Below are 16,803 nucleotides of genomic sequence, written 5' to 3' on the forward strand. Positions count from 1 at the left end.
ATTATCTTTACTTACCTATGCTACACATCTAAAGAAATAATATATACAATGACAATAATAATAAAACTGTCATTCTAACAAATGATCAAATTTCTCGGAAAGATGGATATATAAGGATCATACATCCAAACTATCCTTTTAGAAAATTAATGTAATAATTCGCCAAATTAGGGAAAACAGGGGATGGTGTCAACAACTAGCCACAGACTTTGAGGAATTTCATTCATTTATTTAATACATGTTTGAATCTGGAGCAAAGAGCAGACGGCCTCTGCATGAAGCTAGTTCATACTGAGGACTGACAGCATTTGGAGAGAAAGCCAGCCATTCCAATCAGAACATCCACGGATTGTGGGTCCTTTCTCTGGCCCAGATTTCCATTCATATTCTAGACCCTACATGGAAGAGTGTATGAAGAATTTAGAAAGGAATGCCCATAATTTATGGTCACAATAAAAACAATATATATATATATGTAAGGTAATAATGTTTATATGGTTCCTAAATCAATAGGTATAAAAGTGTGTGCAGAAAAATGTCTCCCTCCCACATCTGCCCCAAATTACCCATTTCACATCTCCTTCCTTTAGGTAACTACAATTAACAGCCTCTTGTGTATCTTCCTAGAAAGATTATGTGTGTGTGTGTATATATACACAGTTTGAAAACATGTATCTTTGATAATTAAAATAATGTGATACATATAAAGAATAGAGAGACAACAATGAAAAAGAAAAATATAGACACACATTTATGCGTTTGTATGTGTATGTATGTGCACACATGTGAATTTAGTATATGATGAAAGAAGCATCTCATATCCATGAGGAAACACTCGATTATTCACTCGTGGATACTGGTACATTTGGTTACCTCATAGTGCAAACCAAAAATAAAACTCCAGATTATATTCGAGATGTAAATTTTAAAAATGGAAATAATGCAGTTCCTAAAAAATGTAGGTAAAAAGTTGGAAAGATGTCCAATTCATATAGCAGACTGAGCAGCAACATTTACCTCCTCTTTCTCTTAAGACTTCATCAAGTACCAGTGAAGACAGTAAAATAGAATAAACCCATAAGAAAGAAAACAACAGGAAAGAATGAATGAAAGAGCTCAAGAGAATTTTGGAATTCAGAAAGTGCTGATGGAGAAAGCAGGCCTCAGTGTAGATGAGAAGCAGCAGAGGGAGCTCAGCTTACAAGGGAGGTCCCTGCTGGCAATGCCCAGAGAGGACACAGACCTGGAGGCTGCAGGGACACAGGGAGAGGGTCTCAAGAATGGGAATGGAAAACAGGGACATTTCCTGCAGATCTGAACTTGGAAAAGTTACAAGCCCTACTTCCATAGGCACAATGACTGTATCAGTGTGTTTACTCTCCCAGTCAAAAGAAAGATAACCTGAGTGCCTTTATCTAAAATACTCTGAAGGGTCTTTCTACAGAAAACTAGGGAAATTTAAGTGGGTGGTAGGCCCTTAAACAAGAAATGCAATCCCAACAAAAGACAGTATTCATACAGTCATAGTAATACAAATGTCCCTTGCTGGTTTTGAGCTTTTTAAATCAATCTATAGAGAAAGTATTGAAAGCTTAATTAGGGGTATGTAACAGTATTAGTTTTCTATTCATTGGTACTTTATCAAATTACCCCACACTTGTTGGCTTAAAACAGCACGAATTTATACTCTTATACTTCCGAAGGTCAGAAGTCTAAAATGGGTCTCACTGTGCTAAAATCAGGATGTAGGTGGGGCTGCCTTCACTTCTGGTGACTCTAGGGAAGAATAGGTTTTCTCGCCTTTTTGGCTTCTCTGGGTAGTCCACATTTCTGGGCTTGTGGCCCCATTTGTCATCTTTCAAGCCAGCTGTAAAATATCTTCTACTCATTTTCTTTTTGACTGTGGTCTTCCTGCCTCTCCTTTATAAGGACTCTCATGGTTACATTATGCCCACTTGAATAATCCAGAATAATCTATTTTGAAATCAGCTGATTAGGCACCTTAATCCCCCCTTTCCATGTAACCTAACATGTTCACAGGTTCTACGGAATAGAATGTGGACATCTTTGGGGGGGCCACTATTCTCCTTACCGCAAGAACTGAGTGTATATTTTAATCCGTTTTTACAATGAAAGCAAACTTTTAGTTGGCAGAAGTTGGAAGAAAGAAGGTGAGGATATGAGGACAGAAGGGTTGATAGATCAATAAATATAGCTAACTATTTGATCCAGCTATCAATACTTGGAGGAAAGGAGAGGTAGGGGCAATGGAAGTGAGATAAGCACTCAATACCTTAGAGTAGGGAATCAATATTTCATCTCTAAAGGTGAAAAATAGCAGTATAAGCACATTATTTAGAACTATGGAGGGAACCATCAGAAGTAAAAGATAAGTGGTTAAAATGGGAACTGCTCCTTTTCAGTATATACCTGTTATTTGATTTTTTAATTTTCTTTTCTTTCCTCCTTCCCTCCCTCCCTGCCTTTCTTCTTGCCTTCCTTCTTTCCTTACATCCTCCTTCCTTCTAGATGCAAAGTAAAAAGGGAGTGATCCATGTAGTTATTATGTTTATAGACTCTGGAGCAAGTTTCCTGCCTTGTTTCCAAATCTTGCTCTACCACTTACCAACTGTGTGACCCTGAGAAAATTATTTAATCTGTCTGAGCCTCGATTTCCTCATCTATAAACCTCAGATAATACCACCACCCACCTCAAACTGTTGTTCAAGGGTTAAGTGAGTTAATACATGCCCTCAGGGAAATGCTTTGCACATATTACATGCTCAAAAATTGATCATTAGTAATTCTACCACTATACCCATATATTACTTTGATAAACAGTAAGAAAACAAGAATGACAATATCTTGTTGCATTATTTTCCTAGGGCTGCCATAACAAAGTACTACACCCTGGATGGGTTAAAACAAAACAAATGTATTCTTTCACAGTTCTGGAGGCTGGAAGTCTGATATTGAGGTGTCAGCAGAGCTACACTCCCTCTGAAAATTGTAGGGAAATCCTTCCTTGCCTCTTCCTAGTTTCAAGTTGTTTTCTCACAATCTTTGGTGTTTCTCAACTTATAGAAGCATCGCCCCAATCTCTGCCTTCATATTCACATGGTGTTCTCCATGTGCACGCATGCGTGTGTGTGTGTCTTTATGTTCAAATTTCCCCTTTTTATAAGGACACCAGTCATATTGGATTAGGGCCCACTCCACTGCAGTATGACCTTATCTTAACTAATTACATCTGCAGTGACCCTGTTTCCAAATAAGGTCACATTTTGCAGTACTGGGGATTAGGACTTAAACATATCTTTTCAGGGGACACAATTCAACCCATGATACCTGTGTTGGCAAGAGTGAGGGGAAATTGGCTTGCTCATCACTGATAATAGGAGTGTGAATTGTTTAACCTTTCAGAACAGCAGTTTGTCAATATGTATCAATTTTTTTTAATGTGTCTACTTTCTGAAATAGCAATCTCAAATCCTGTCTGTATCTTAGGCGGATACTTAAACAGGAGCAAAATGCTATAGGGAAAAGAAGGGTCTTTACAGTGTTGTTTATAGCATTAAAACACAGAATATAATACTGGATGATTGTTTAAATAGATTGTGATCCATCTATATGAGGACATTACCAAAAAAGAGATACTATTTTACTGAGTTTCACAATGAAATGCTACACTTCCTAGTGACAACAGGGATTATCATCATTGTCAACTATGCTCTGGCCTGACAGGAAGGCTTTTCACTTTTTTTTTAAGTAACCAAAACAAGTAATAATAAATGTGTGGTGTGTTCATTCTAATTGCTAAATATTTTACTAAATCTTGTGTACATTTTACCTGGATTATGTGCAATTAGTGACATGAAAACACATTTATAATATAAAATTAAATAAAAATCAGCTTATAAAAAAGTATCAATACTATGGCCCCATTTACATAAAAACATATTTATACAGAAAATGCAAAGGGAACCGTCTTAAATACTGAATGTAAAACAATCAGTTAATGTACCAAAATCTTCTAAGATATTTCTAGAAAGTGGAAACAAAAAGAATTTTAATTTCCAACATTTGCTCCTCCATGTATTTCTAATTTTCCTGTTATGAACGTGTATCTTCTGTGTGCTAAAGATGACACCAACCACGGTTTACCAAAATGAAGTGGGAGTGGGGTCTGATTGGGCAGCCAAGGATTGGTCTCAAGAGTTGATGCCAGGTGGGCAGTGCCCAGGACAGACGGGGAGGTGAGGGGAGTGAACAGATACAGGGACTTCTCTTGCTTGCTCACTCTGAGGAGGAAATCCCTGCAGCAGCAAGGGTGGGCCTTCAGCCTCTAGGGCCCAGCTGTGCAGTGCACCACTTTGGGCTACGTGATGCTGCAGCCTCAGCCTCCTCCTGGGGCCCCCTCTTTTCCCTTAAGTTGGGGTGGGGAAGGGAGGGGAAACCAGGCAGTGGCATTGGTGGTGGCACCTCTTGAAGCAGGAGGCCGGCTTCTCTGCTCACACATGTAAGGGGTCCAGTGGAGACGTGAGGGGACAGGAGGGTGTGTGAAACCTGCAAATGGCTCCTCTCCCTCCTCGCTTGCATAGTCCCGGGATCAGGGCTCTAAAGAGGCTGGCAGTACCTGTGCAGCCAGTGCAGGAAAAGTATGTCAATGCCCCTGCTTCACCTTCAGCACAGTGAGCCAGGGACGGGTCCCTGTCTGGCTCTGCCCACACTCCCAGTGCTCTGAGCCCTGGCCACGCAGTGGCCCAGGTAGCCAATGCACGATGGCCAGGAGCGCTCCTGGGACACAGGGACAGGGTCCAGGTGGCCCAGACACTCCCACCGCCAGCTACCTCTACTGCTTCTGCCAAAGCCAGGCACTTGACCCCAGCAGCAATGCTCACCCACTGGAAGGAGGGAATTCTTCAGATTAGGGCCAGCCACACCTTGCCTGCCTGTGCCACTTGGACTGGTCCAGCCGGAGGCCTGCCATACATGACGCCAGGACCCCACAGAACAGCCCACCCACCCCTGCAGCCCTACACTCCTTATCTCTTCTGCATCTTACTCTGAACAGCTTTCAGCTTCCCTAACAGGCCATGCTCTCTCATACTTCTGGACTTTCGACATCTCAGTATTGCCTTTGTCAAGAATAGCCTTTCCCCACACTAATTCTAGATCTCTAAATCCTGTTTGTCCTTCAATTCCATTTCAAATGTTGATTTTTTTAGGCACCCTCCCCTGATTCTGAGGTGGAGGGAAAACAGGGGGCAGAGGAGATGACAGACTGTGATATCACAAGAGGGAACAGTGTATGTCTAGATAATGAGATAAAAGGACATGTATAATTGTGGATTCACAGAGACAAGTGTTGCTTGAAAATTAACGTTGAAAGCTTCTATCATTTCATAGCAAAAAAATATTATGTGATATGTGGGCCCCAGCATATACTCCATTTTGACGAACATTCTAAGGTTAGTTGAGATCCAGAATATATCGTTCCTCAGGCCCCTTGAACTGCTCAGGGGCCATTTCCAAATGGACAGACTTAAGGCCACAGAACAAAACTCTAGTTTCATTTGTCAATATCCAAGAGTTAGCCATTGATAAAACCTAGCAGGTTTTGCCAACCAAGCTTTTTTCTGAGTTACGTGATCCCCTTAAGAAAATAATTCCATGGCTACTCCCTGGACATCCTGGCTGTGTGCTTGACCTTTTCTGGGATTAGTTAATGTGCCACCTGAGCACAGGCTGAGTTAAGCAATTATTTTAATGAAATCTTTAGGAACAAAGCTCAGCTCTTCCCCCACCATGGCCTTCATCTGCTTTCTCTTCTCATACTCTAGCCCTAATGCCCTTCACCTTCTGCACCACTCTCCAAGAGGCAGCAGGCAGTCGTGGTTAAGAGGATGGTCTTGGGAGCCAATCTGACAAGTGTTCATTTTCGTTTTGCCATTGCATAACTGTGACAAGGAGCAAATTACTGAACTTTTATATACTCAGTTTTCTCATGATAATACTATCTTTGTCACAACATTGTTTTGAAGATTAAGTAAGTTATAAGCACTTAGAACAGTGACTGGCATGTGGTATAGCTTACAGAAATGTTTGTTAAATAAAATAAGTTAAATACCTGTACTAGACCGGATTATCTCTGTCCCAACAACATGGCCCAAAAGGTCATACTGGTTCAAGCGAGAACCATCCTGTGCCACTTCCACAGATTTGTTCTTTCCGAGAGTCCAAGAATAAACCACTTCAGCTGTTGTATAGGCATCTAAGGCAGAGAAGGGTCAATAAAGAGAAGTTGAAGGAAATGGAGAATGATTACCCTTGATACGAAACTCAAATGAGATCGAAATAAAACTTCCATCTTCAAAGAGTTCTGGGTATGTGGTCTGTCTTCAACTGAAGTCCATCCATCCGTCCATCCATCCATCCATCCATACAATAAACTCTCATTGAACAGCTACTGTAGTATATGCTGTGTACATAGAAATGAACCCAAAGTGTTCTCATACTTCAATGACTGTCTTCTAGACTGCCAATAAACTTTTTCTTCTGTTGGACAGTAGACAGTAGGGGCAGGGGGAGGAATGGCTAAAATATTATCTCATGTAGATGTCACAGACTCAAATGCCTACAGGGGCCATAGAGGTTGACAAAATTTGGATATTTGACCCCTCCAATTCTTATGTTAAAATGCAAACCCCAGTGTTGGAAGTGGGGTGCAGTGGGAGGTGTTTGAGTCATGGAGGCAGATTCCTCACAAATGGCTTGGTGCCACCCCCCTCCAGTAATGAGTGAATTCTTGCTGTATTAGTTCACGGGCTATCTGATTGTTTTCAACGAGCCTTGCACCGCCTTCTCTCTTTTGCTCCCTCTTTTCATGTGACACGCTGGCTTGCTTTGCCTTTCACCATGAGTAAAAGCTTCCTGAGGTCCTTACAAAATGCAGATGCTGGCTCCATGCTTCTTGTACAGCCCCCCATAACCATGAACCAAATAAAACTCTTTTCTTTATAATTTACCTAGCTTCAGGTATTCCTTCACAGCAAAGCAAAACAGACTAACACAGAGGTACCTTGAATAAGTAAATGAGGCTAATTATAAGAAAAATAAGCTGGCAGAAAAGTAGTACAAATTTAATTAATTATGGGGTGAGCATATCAGAGAAAGCAAAAATTCAAACTAGTGATATTTTAAGTTAAAAAAGAAAAATTCCAAATTAAAATTACAATAATTGATTTTCTTTCATAACTTATTATCAGTTTGATATGCAAACAAGACACCTACCTGACACCTTTTCTTTTGCATCAGCATTAATGTCAAGGCTTGTATTTAGAATTCCAATGTCAAGTACAGAATTTGTATAGATTAACAGGGGCGTGAGTAAGGGAAATGGTCAGAAATGAGGTGGGGTTATTTAACTTTAGTCAGTATCTTAAAGAAATGAGTTGATTCCTTCCCTGACATGATTAACTCTTTCCACCGTGGATTTTATATCTAGGGTGAGTACTTGCCCTAACTCAGGCACCCAGGCTCATAAAGGGAAGCTGACCGCATACTGTATACCCTTTTCCTTCAAGTTTTGAGCTGCCTGTTGTTCAAGCCAGAGGGGAAGAGGGGTTCCTACAGCTCATGGTGGCAACTACTATACCCCTAATATACTCTATTGAAACCTTCTACCACAAAGCAAATAATTTCTGGTGAATCTGCCAATAAACAAATATAAATGCTGGGTCCCTGCAAAACTTTGCAACGTTGGATATACATTTCACAAGTCTGACATTAACAGCTATTCATGGGTACTAATTGTGATCTGCTTACATTACACTTTTTAAAACTTTTTCAATACACCTAAATAAGTCATTTCCTGCTTTGTTTGTAATGAGCAACATGCTAAAAATTTCTCCAATCACATCAAAATTCTCACTGACATCATGAACAAATATTCATAACTCTATGGTATTTTTTATATCTGTGCTCTCATAAGCTGCAAAGGAAAATATCACAGGAAGTTTAACTTTTCCACATAATTTGCCTTGTATATAGTCTCAGTCATTTCTTCAACACAACAACAACAATATTTCTAGTTGGACACATAATTTCTGATACAATTAATAGACTTTTTTTTACAAGTTTGGTATCTATGAAATATTTTGATGCCTATAAAGGTTTGTTGCTGAAAGCATAACCACATTTTCTAGCAATAACATTTAGTGTATGCATTGAAGCGCAAAACCTAACTTTCAATGTTTTTTAATTAATATTTTCATTGTGCATTTTTTCTATATATAAATCATAGTTTTTTGTAATGAATAGCATAATTTTGATATATGAAGTTTTGTTTTCAACAAAAGCATACTTTGTGTGCTTAAAGATGTGAAAATATCCTTTATTTCTATAAGAAAATGTAAACTCTCCCATCTTGTTTAAAATATAGCCATCTCAGCATGTCTTAATTTTTTAAAAAAATTGATAGATATGGTACAAGAACGCTTTCATTTTCCTCATTTCTACTGGGAGCTCTTAATTCTCTTGTAAGTAAAACAAAAGTGCAAGTGAGATGATTACTGGCAACTGATATTATACTCCCTTTTCAGGGAGCAAGGTGAAAGTGATGGAGGTTATGAGGAAAGGGAAAGCATCTACAAGGGATGGTCACTATTTGGCCTCAATTGATTGAAGCCATGTAGGATTTGAGCCCAGTGTGTTGTCAGTCTTCTGATTTTGTGAAATAATAAGCAAATGTGGAATTTTATATGACATCTCCCAAATTTAAAATCTTAGCAAATAATTTTAAAAGTTGTAAACTGTGTATGGATCAAACAAGTCACACCTGAAGCTCCCAATTTATAACCTATGGTCTAGAGACTTTCTCCTATAGATGGCTATGATTCCTTATAATTCCACCTTAAAAACAAAGCATCCTCTTCTACTTATGGGATATCTAGGGCTCTCAGCTTGATTTGTGGACCTTTAAACTATTATCACCAAGAAGAAAGGAAAATCTTCTCAGAACCCTTCTCATACCCTTACCTAAAATTTACACTGATATTATATGAGGCAGTCATAACACGGTCTGCGAAATGTGATTTCACAAGACCCTTGTGCTCTCATTTTTCCCCAGAGTCTTTTATCTTTAGTACATATGCTTGGGGTACCCCTACTCCTAAGCAGGGAACCATCTGTATAGGTCTTCTTACCTTTGCTATTCAGATGGTTGTAACACTTTTTGTTTAAAGATAGTGCCATGTTCTATCCAATCTACCCAAGATTTTGACAGTGTAAAAACTAGAACAGGTTCGTTCAGGGAAAGAGTAAGCAATGGAAGATTTTGTTTCCACCCCTAAAAAAGAAAAGGAATTTCTTGCTGGATCTCTTAACTTAAGTTGAGTACCTGGCACAGACAACACTGAATATTCACCCTGAAAATCCAAGCAGACCCTAAGGCAGATGTGACAACAAACTGTGTAGCTATCGGTATCTCAGAAAATTCACTTCTCCAGACTAGCAACTTACTTCATGCAAAAAGCAACGATTTAATTTCTTTGGCAATAATATATGGGAACAGAGGGATTTGAGGAGAAAAAAATACCCTCTTCTCATAAGATAGAGGGCAAAGCAGGAAAGACATGAATAAGTGGAAGAAGAAGATGTGAATTTAAAAATAAAAACAAAAACAAGTTGAAAACTACTCAATTGAGTGTCTGCTTGGAGCCTGACCTGTACTGGTAAACAAAGTCTGTGAAGGCACAGTAGCCACCATCACATCAGGAAGCCCACAATTTACTTGGGGAGACAGAGAAAGCACAATGGCTGTAGTGCAATTTGGAATATAGGAGTATGCACACTAGTAAAATAAACACAAGTGTTAAGTAAAACCAGAGGTGAGCACTATTGCTCCTGCTCAGAGTGGGGTGTTACAGAAGGATTCTTAAAGTAAATGATACTCAGAAGATGAGGCCACCTTTAGTAGGTGAAAGAAGGACATTCCTAGCAAAAGAACAACATAGCCAAGGCAAAAAGTATGTGAGCACATGGAGCGGTAAAGGAATTAATAGTATCACTGGAGTCACAGGCCAGAAGGAAGCTTAATAAATAGCATAAAATATCCAAGTTAGTCTGGGTGCAGTGGCTTATGTTGTAATCCCAGCACCTTGGAAGGCCAATGCAGGAGGATTGCACGGGGCCAAGAGTTTGAGAACAACCTGGGCAACATAGAAAGAAACCGTCTCTGCAAAAAAAATTAAAAATTAGCTGGGCATGGTGGCACATGCCTGTAGCCCCAGCTGCTCAGGAGGCTGAGGCAGGAGAATCAATTAAGCCCAGGAGTTCAAGGCTACAGTGAGCTGTGATTGAACCACTGCACTCCAGCCCAGGCAATAGAGCAAGGCCTTTGTCTCAAAAAAAAAAAAAAAAAAAAAAAAATCCAAATTGCCTACCCTGAGAACTAAGAGTTTTTGCAGTCCTGGATTTCTTGTTTTTATTATATAGTCCCCAGAAGAAACTTCTAATGGGAAAGTGGGAACCTCTGTTGGAATACGCACGTGTGTACATACATGTGTGTACACACAACGAGTTGTGGACATGCCTAAAGGAGAGAGATGACATGACCAGATATAAGCTTGGGAAGGATCACCCTAGCTACCGTAAGGATGGCTGGTGGAAAAGAGTGAAACTGAAGCCAAGACAGTATTTAAAAGGTCATCACAATACCTTTTGGTGTCAGTGACCCATAGGCATAATATACTAGACAGTGGGTTGAACTGAGTGGGAGAGAGCGATTTCAGAAGTAGAAATGATTATAATTTTTGACTTTTCATGGTGGTTAAGAAAGGAAAAAGGACATTTTAAAAAGATTCTACATGATCCTAACATTGTAGCTTTTCCAAGTACATGGATAATGATGGAATTTATTCACCCACTGGGGAGCAGAATTCTTCCCAGTTAGACCTCCTTCTGCTTTCCTTCTTCCACGGATTTGGGCTCCTTTAATTCCTCAGCTTCTCTCCTATAAAACTGCCCCCTCATCTCAATTCCAATCATTCTATTTCCATGGAGGAGCTGGGGTAGGGCGGAGGGACTGGTTCCGGAAGAAAGGATATCTACTTGACAATTAGAACTTTTGCACTCGCTGAATGGGCCCCTCAATATATTTCATATGAGCTATAATGGCAAAAGCAACTCCTTGTCTTTAGTTGCTTAGCAAAATGCCTCCTTCTGTTATCTGAGCCTTGGTATGTAACAGACCCCAGGAAAAAAGGAAGTAACAAACAATCTTGCCATGTTAGCACAAATGAGAAAGCATTTCTTTTGAAATATTGTCAGAAACCACTTGCTTAATTGATTTAATCAGTTACCCGTTCAACAAATATCAAGGCATCATATTAGATAGTGAAGATACAGCGGTCATAAAACATCTGAGGCCTCATCACCTCATTGAGCTTACAGTCTAGTGAGAAAAGACAGACAATAAACAAGTAAATAAATAATATAGTAACAGAGTGATGCATGCTATGAAGAAAATAGAGTTACAGGGTGAGGAGGGGCGTCATTAGATACAGTGATAAGAGAAGATCTCTCTGAGGGTGGTTTCTAATCTAAAACATTAAGAAATGAGAAGGAGTCAGTCATGCAAGAGCTTGATGGAAAACATTTCAGGCCAAAATAATAACAAAACAACTAAACCTCCCCAACCCCCCAAAACCAGCAAATGCAAAGTCTTCTACATGGTAAAGAGTTCTAGGAACTGGCAGAAGGCCAATGTAACGGGGAAAGGGATATGATATAAGATTGAGGAGGTAGGTAACCAGAATACAGGCTCTAAACCAAGATAGGGATCACAAAGAGTTTTAGTGAAAGGAACTTAAGTTTGGTTTGGACATGGTAAAAATCCAAGGATTCTCCAGATTTCCCAGCACCATATGTTGAAGAGACTGTCCTTCCCTTAATGTGTATTTTGGTGCTTTTGTCAAAAATCAGTTGGCTGTAAATATGTAGGTTTATTTCTGTATTCTCTATTCCTTTTTTTTTATTTTTATAGATTTGGAGAGTACAAGTGCAGTTTTGTTAAACTGATATATTGTGTAGTGGACAAGTCTGAGCTTTTAGTGTACCCATTGCCCAAATACGAAACATTGCACCCTACAGGTATTGTTTCAATCTTCACCCCCTCATACCCTCTCACCTTTTGGAATCTCCAGTGTGTATTATTCCACTCTCTGTATCCATGTGTATCCATTATTTGGCTCCCACTTATAAGTGAGAATATGCGGTATTTGAGTTTATGAGCTATATCACTTAGGATAGTGGCCTCTAGTTCCATCTATGGTGCAGCAGACCATGATTTCATCCTTTTTATGGCTGAGTAGTATTCCATGGTGTCTGTGTATGTGTTTGTAAATATATATATAGCAATTTTCTTTATCCAGTCATCCACTGATGGACATTTAGGTTGATTCCATGACTTTGCTATTGTGAATAGTGCTGTGATAAACATACAATTGCAGGTGTCTTTTTATGTTCCATTGTTCTGTGTGTCAGTTTTTATGCCACTACCGTGCTGTTTTGGTTACTATAGCTTCGTGGTATATTTTGAAGTCAGGTAGTGTGATGTCCCCAGCTTTACTCATTTTGCTCAGTATGGTTTTGGAGATTTGGGGTCTTTTGTGGTTTCATATGAATTTTAGAATGTTTTTTCTATTTCAGGAAGCATGTCATTGGTGTTTTGATAGCAATCGTATTGAATGTGTAGATTGCTTTAGGTAGCATGAACATTTTAACAATATCAGTTCTTCCAATCCACGAACACAAGACGTCTTTCTATTGATTTGTGTCTTCCTCTATTTTTCTAATCAATGTTTATAGTTTTCATTGTGGAGATCTTTTACCTCCTTGGTTAAATTTATTCCTAGGAATTTTATTGTTTTGTAGCTATTGTAAATGGAATCACTTTCTTTTTTCAAATAGTTCACTATTGGCATATAGAAATGGTACTGACTTTTGTATGTGGATTTTGTATCCTTCCACGTTGCTTATTTTCTTAATTCTAACAAATTTTTGTTTAGTTCTTTAGGGATATATGTATACACACACACACACACATATATATACACACACATATGTATGTGTGTATGGATATATATATATATATTTTATGATTATGTCATCTGCAAACAGGGACAATTTGACTTCCTCCTTTCCAATTTGGATGCCTTTTATTTCTTTCTCTTGCCTAATTGCTCTGGCTAGGACTTCTAGTACCTCTAGGACTTCTCACCACTAGTTGTGAGAAGTGGTGAGACTGGGTATCCTTGCCTTGTTTCACAGTTTCAGATCTTAGAAAAGAGCTCTCAGCCTTTTCCATTCAGTATGATGTTTGCTGTAGGTTTGTCATATATGGCCTTTATTGTGTTGAGGTACATTCTTTTTCTATACCTAATTAGTTAAGAGCTTTCATCAGGAAGAGATGTTGAATATTATTTTCTTCATCTGTTGAAATGACCGTGTTTTTTGTCCTTCATTTTGTTGATGTCATGTATCACATTTATTCATTTGTATGTTTTCAACCATTTTTGCATCCCTGGGATGAATCCCACTTGTCTCTTCAACATGGTGCTGAGAAAACTGCATGTCCACATGTACAAGAATGAGACTAAACCCTTATCTCTCACTATAAAAAATTGAATCAAAATGGATTAATGACTTAAATGTAAAACCCAATGCTATAAAATTACTAGAAGAAAATGTAGGGGAAATTCTCCATGCCATTAGTCATCTGGGCAAGGATCTTTTAGATAACAATACCAAAGCACAGGCATTAAAAGCAAAGTAGAGATATGGAATTTTATCAAACTAAAAATCTTCTGTAGAGTAAGTGAAACAATCAACAGAGTGAACAGAAAATACACAGAATGGGAAAAATATTTTCGAAGTATACATCTGATAAGGGGTTAATATCCAGTATATCTAAGGAACTCAAATAACTTAATATAAAAAAAACTGATTTTAAAAATGGGCAAAAGACCTTAATAGACTTCTCTCAAAAGAAGATATATAAATGGCCTCCAGGTATATAAAAAATGCCCAATATCGCTAATCATTACAGAGATGCAAATCAAAACCACAATTAGATGTCATCTCACCCTGGTTAGAATGACTATTATCAAAAAGACAAAAGAGAACAAGTGCTGGAAAAGATAAGAAGAAAGGGGAACTCTTTCTTATACACTGTTGGTGAGAATGCAAATTGGTACTGCCAGTATGAAAAAAGTATGGAGTTTCCTCAAAAAATTAAAAACCGAATTACCATAATATCCAGCAATACCACTACTGGGTATACACCCAAAATAAATAAAGTGAATATGTTCAACAGATATCTATACTTCAATTATTATTTTAGCATTGTTCAAAACAGCCAAGATATGGAATCAATCCAAGTGTCCATCAATGAATGAATGAATAAGAAAATGTTATATAATATATAAACACACACACACACACACACACACACAATGGAATGCTATTCAGCCATAAAAAGAGAATGAAATCCTATTATTTGTGGCAATGTGGATAAAATTGCAGGACATTATGTTAAATGAAGTGAGCAAGGCTCAGAAAGACAAATGTTGCATTGTATCATTCATATACATAATCTAAAATAGATATATCATAAAAGTAGAGAATAGAATGGCGGTTACCTGAGGCTGGGGAAGGAGAAGAGAGAGGGCCTGGAGAGAGCTTGGTTAATGGAGAGAGATTGATTAATGGGTACAAGGTACAGTTGGATAGAAGGAATAAGTTCTGGTGTGCTATTGTGCAGAAGACTGATTATATTTTAAAAATATTGTATGATATATTTCAAAATAGCCAGAAGAGAGGATTTTGAATGTTCTCATCACAAATACACGATAAATATTTAAGATAATGGAAATGTTAAATACCCTGATTCGATCATTACACAATATATATATTTATTGAAACATCTAATTGTACCCAAAAAGTATACACACTTATTTGTCAATTAAAACGAAAATAATTTTTAAAAAATTTAGGCGTTCTAATGAATCTGAAAGCTACAGCCTGAGGCTGGTATATATAAAAGCAAATGGAAACAGGTACTATATTGGTTTATAACTTAATCAAATAATTGCAATTATCAAAACTTTTATTATTCACAATGACAGGACAAGTTATAGCCACTAGTTACTGGCAAATTAAGAAAATTTTGGATTTCTAGTGCAGAGTATATATGTTTCCTCATGTATTGAGATGATCATGTGGTTTTTGTTCATTTTATTAATATGTCATATTAGGTTGAATGGTTTTCAGTTGTTGAGCCAACTTTGTATTCCTGGGAAAAATCTCACTTAAAAATGATGTATAATCCATTTTATAAGTTGCTTGAATCCGTTGCTAGAGTTTCACTGAAGATTTTTGTGTCTATACTCATAAGAAATACTTGTCTATAAGAAATACTTGCCTATAGTTGTATTTTTTAGTTACCTTTGGTTTTGATATCAGGGTAACACTGGCCTCATAGAATGAATTAAGAAATGTTCTTTCCCCTTCTATATTTTGGAAGAATTATTTGTGAAAACCTGGTATTGATTAGTATCAAGTCTTCTTCAAGTGTTTTGTACAATTCAATGGTGAAGCCTTAGATCTAATGGTGGGCTTTTCTTTATGAGAAGTTATTAAATTACTAATGTAACCTATTTACTTAGTATAGGGTCAATGAAAACTTCTATTTCTCCTTCAGTCAGTTCCATCAGTTTGTATATTTCTATGACTTTTTTTCATTTCATCTAGGTTATCTAATTTGATGGTGTACAGTTGCTCATAGTATTCCCATAAAATCCTGCTTATTTCTGTAAGGCAAGTATGATGTGCCTTCTTTCAGGCTTTTAGTAATGTGATTCTATTCTTTTATTTGCTTCGTCTGTCTGGTGAAAGGTTTATCAGTTTTGCTGAACTTTTCAAATAACTTTTAGATTTTTTTATTTTCTTTAATTTTTAAAATTCTTTATTTTATTTATTTTTACTCTAATATTTATTATTTTTTCCTTCTGCTTGCTTTGGATTTAGTTTGGTCTTCTTTTTCTAGTCTCTTAAGGTGGAAATTCAGGTTATTGATTTTAGATTTCTCTTTTAAATATAGGTTTTACAGCTATAAATTTCCCTCTAAGCACTGCTTTAAGCTGATGCATCCCATAAGTTTTGGTGTGTTATGTCATCATTTTCATTTGTTTCAAAATATTTTCTAATTCCCTTTGTGATTTTTTATTTGGATCATTGTCTGTTTAGGAGGGGAATGTGTTGTTCGATCTCAATATATTTGTAAATTTTGCGAACTTCCTTTCCTTACTGATTTCTAATTTTGGGTAAGAAAATGTACTTTGTATGGTTTCAATACTTTAAAATTTATTGAGTCTTATTGTATAACCTAATATATGGTCTACCTCAGAAAATGTTCCATGTGCACTTGAGAATAATGTACAGTCTTATGTTGTTTGGTGGAACGCTCTATAGATGTTGGTTATGTCTAATTGGTTTATAGAATTGTTCAAATCTTGTATTTCTGTGTTGATCTGCCTAGATGTTCTATCCATGTATTGAAAGTGGAATATTGAAATCTCTAATTATTACTGTTGAATTGTCTTATTTTTCCCTTCAGTTCTATCAGTGTTGCTTCATGTATTTTGGGGCTCTGTGTTTAAGTGTGTATTTCTTTATAATTGTTATACTTCTTTCTGATGGATTGACCTTTTCATCATGACAAAATCTTCAAGGCTTCTACAG

The 16,803-nt window shown here is 37.5% G+C and overlaps 1 protein-coding gene across 1 annotated transcript in view; it reads right to left on the reverse strand.

Annotated features, from left to right (window-relative positions):
- The window catches only part of GABRA3 (gamma-aminobutyric acid type A receptor subunit alpha3), a 261,093-nt gene that overhangs the window by 28,885 nt on the left and 215,405 nt on the right, over positions 1-16,803 (reverse strand). Inside the window, exon 7 of the mRNA XM_003804517.5 lies at positions 6,131-6,274. Coding sequence (XP_003804565.1) covers positions 6,131-6,274 — 144 coding nt within the window. The remainder of the gene's footprint in view (positions 1-6,130; positions 6,275-16,803) is intronic.

This window comes from Pan paniscus, chromosome X, assembly GCF_029289425.2.
Source record: "Pan paniscus chromosome X, NHGRI_mPanPan1-v2.0_pri, whole genome shotgun sequence".
NCBI lineage: Eukaryota > Metazoa > Chordata > Mammalia > Primates > Hominidae > Pan > Pan paniscus.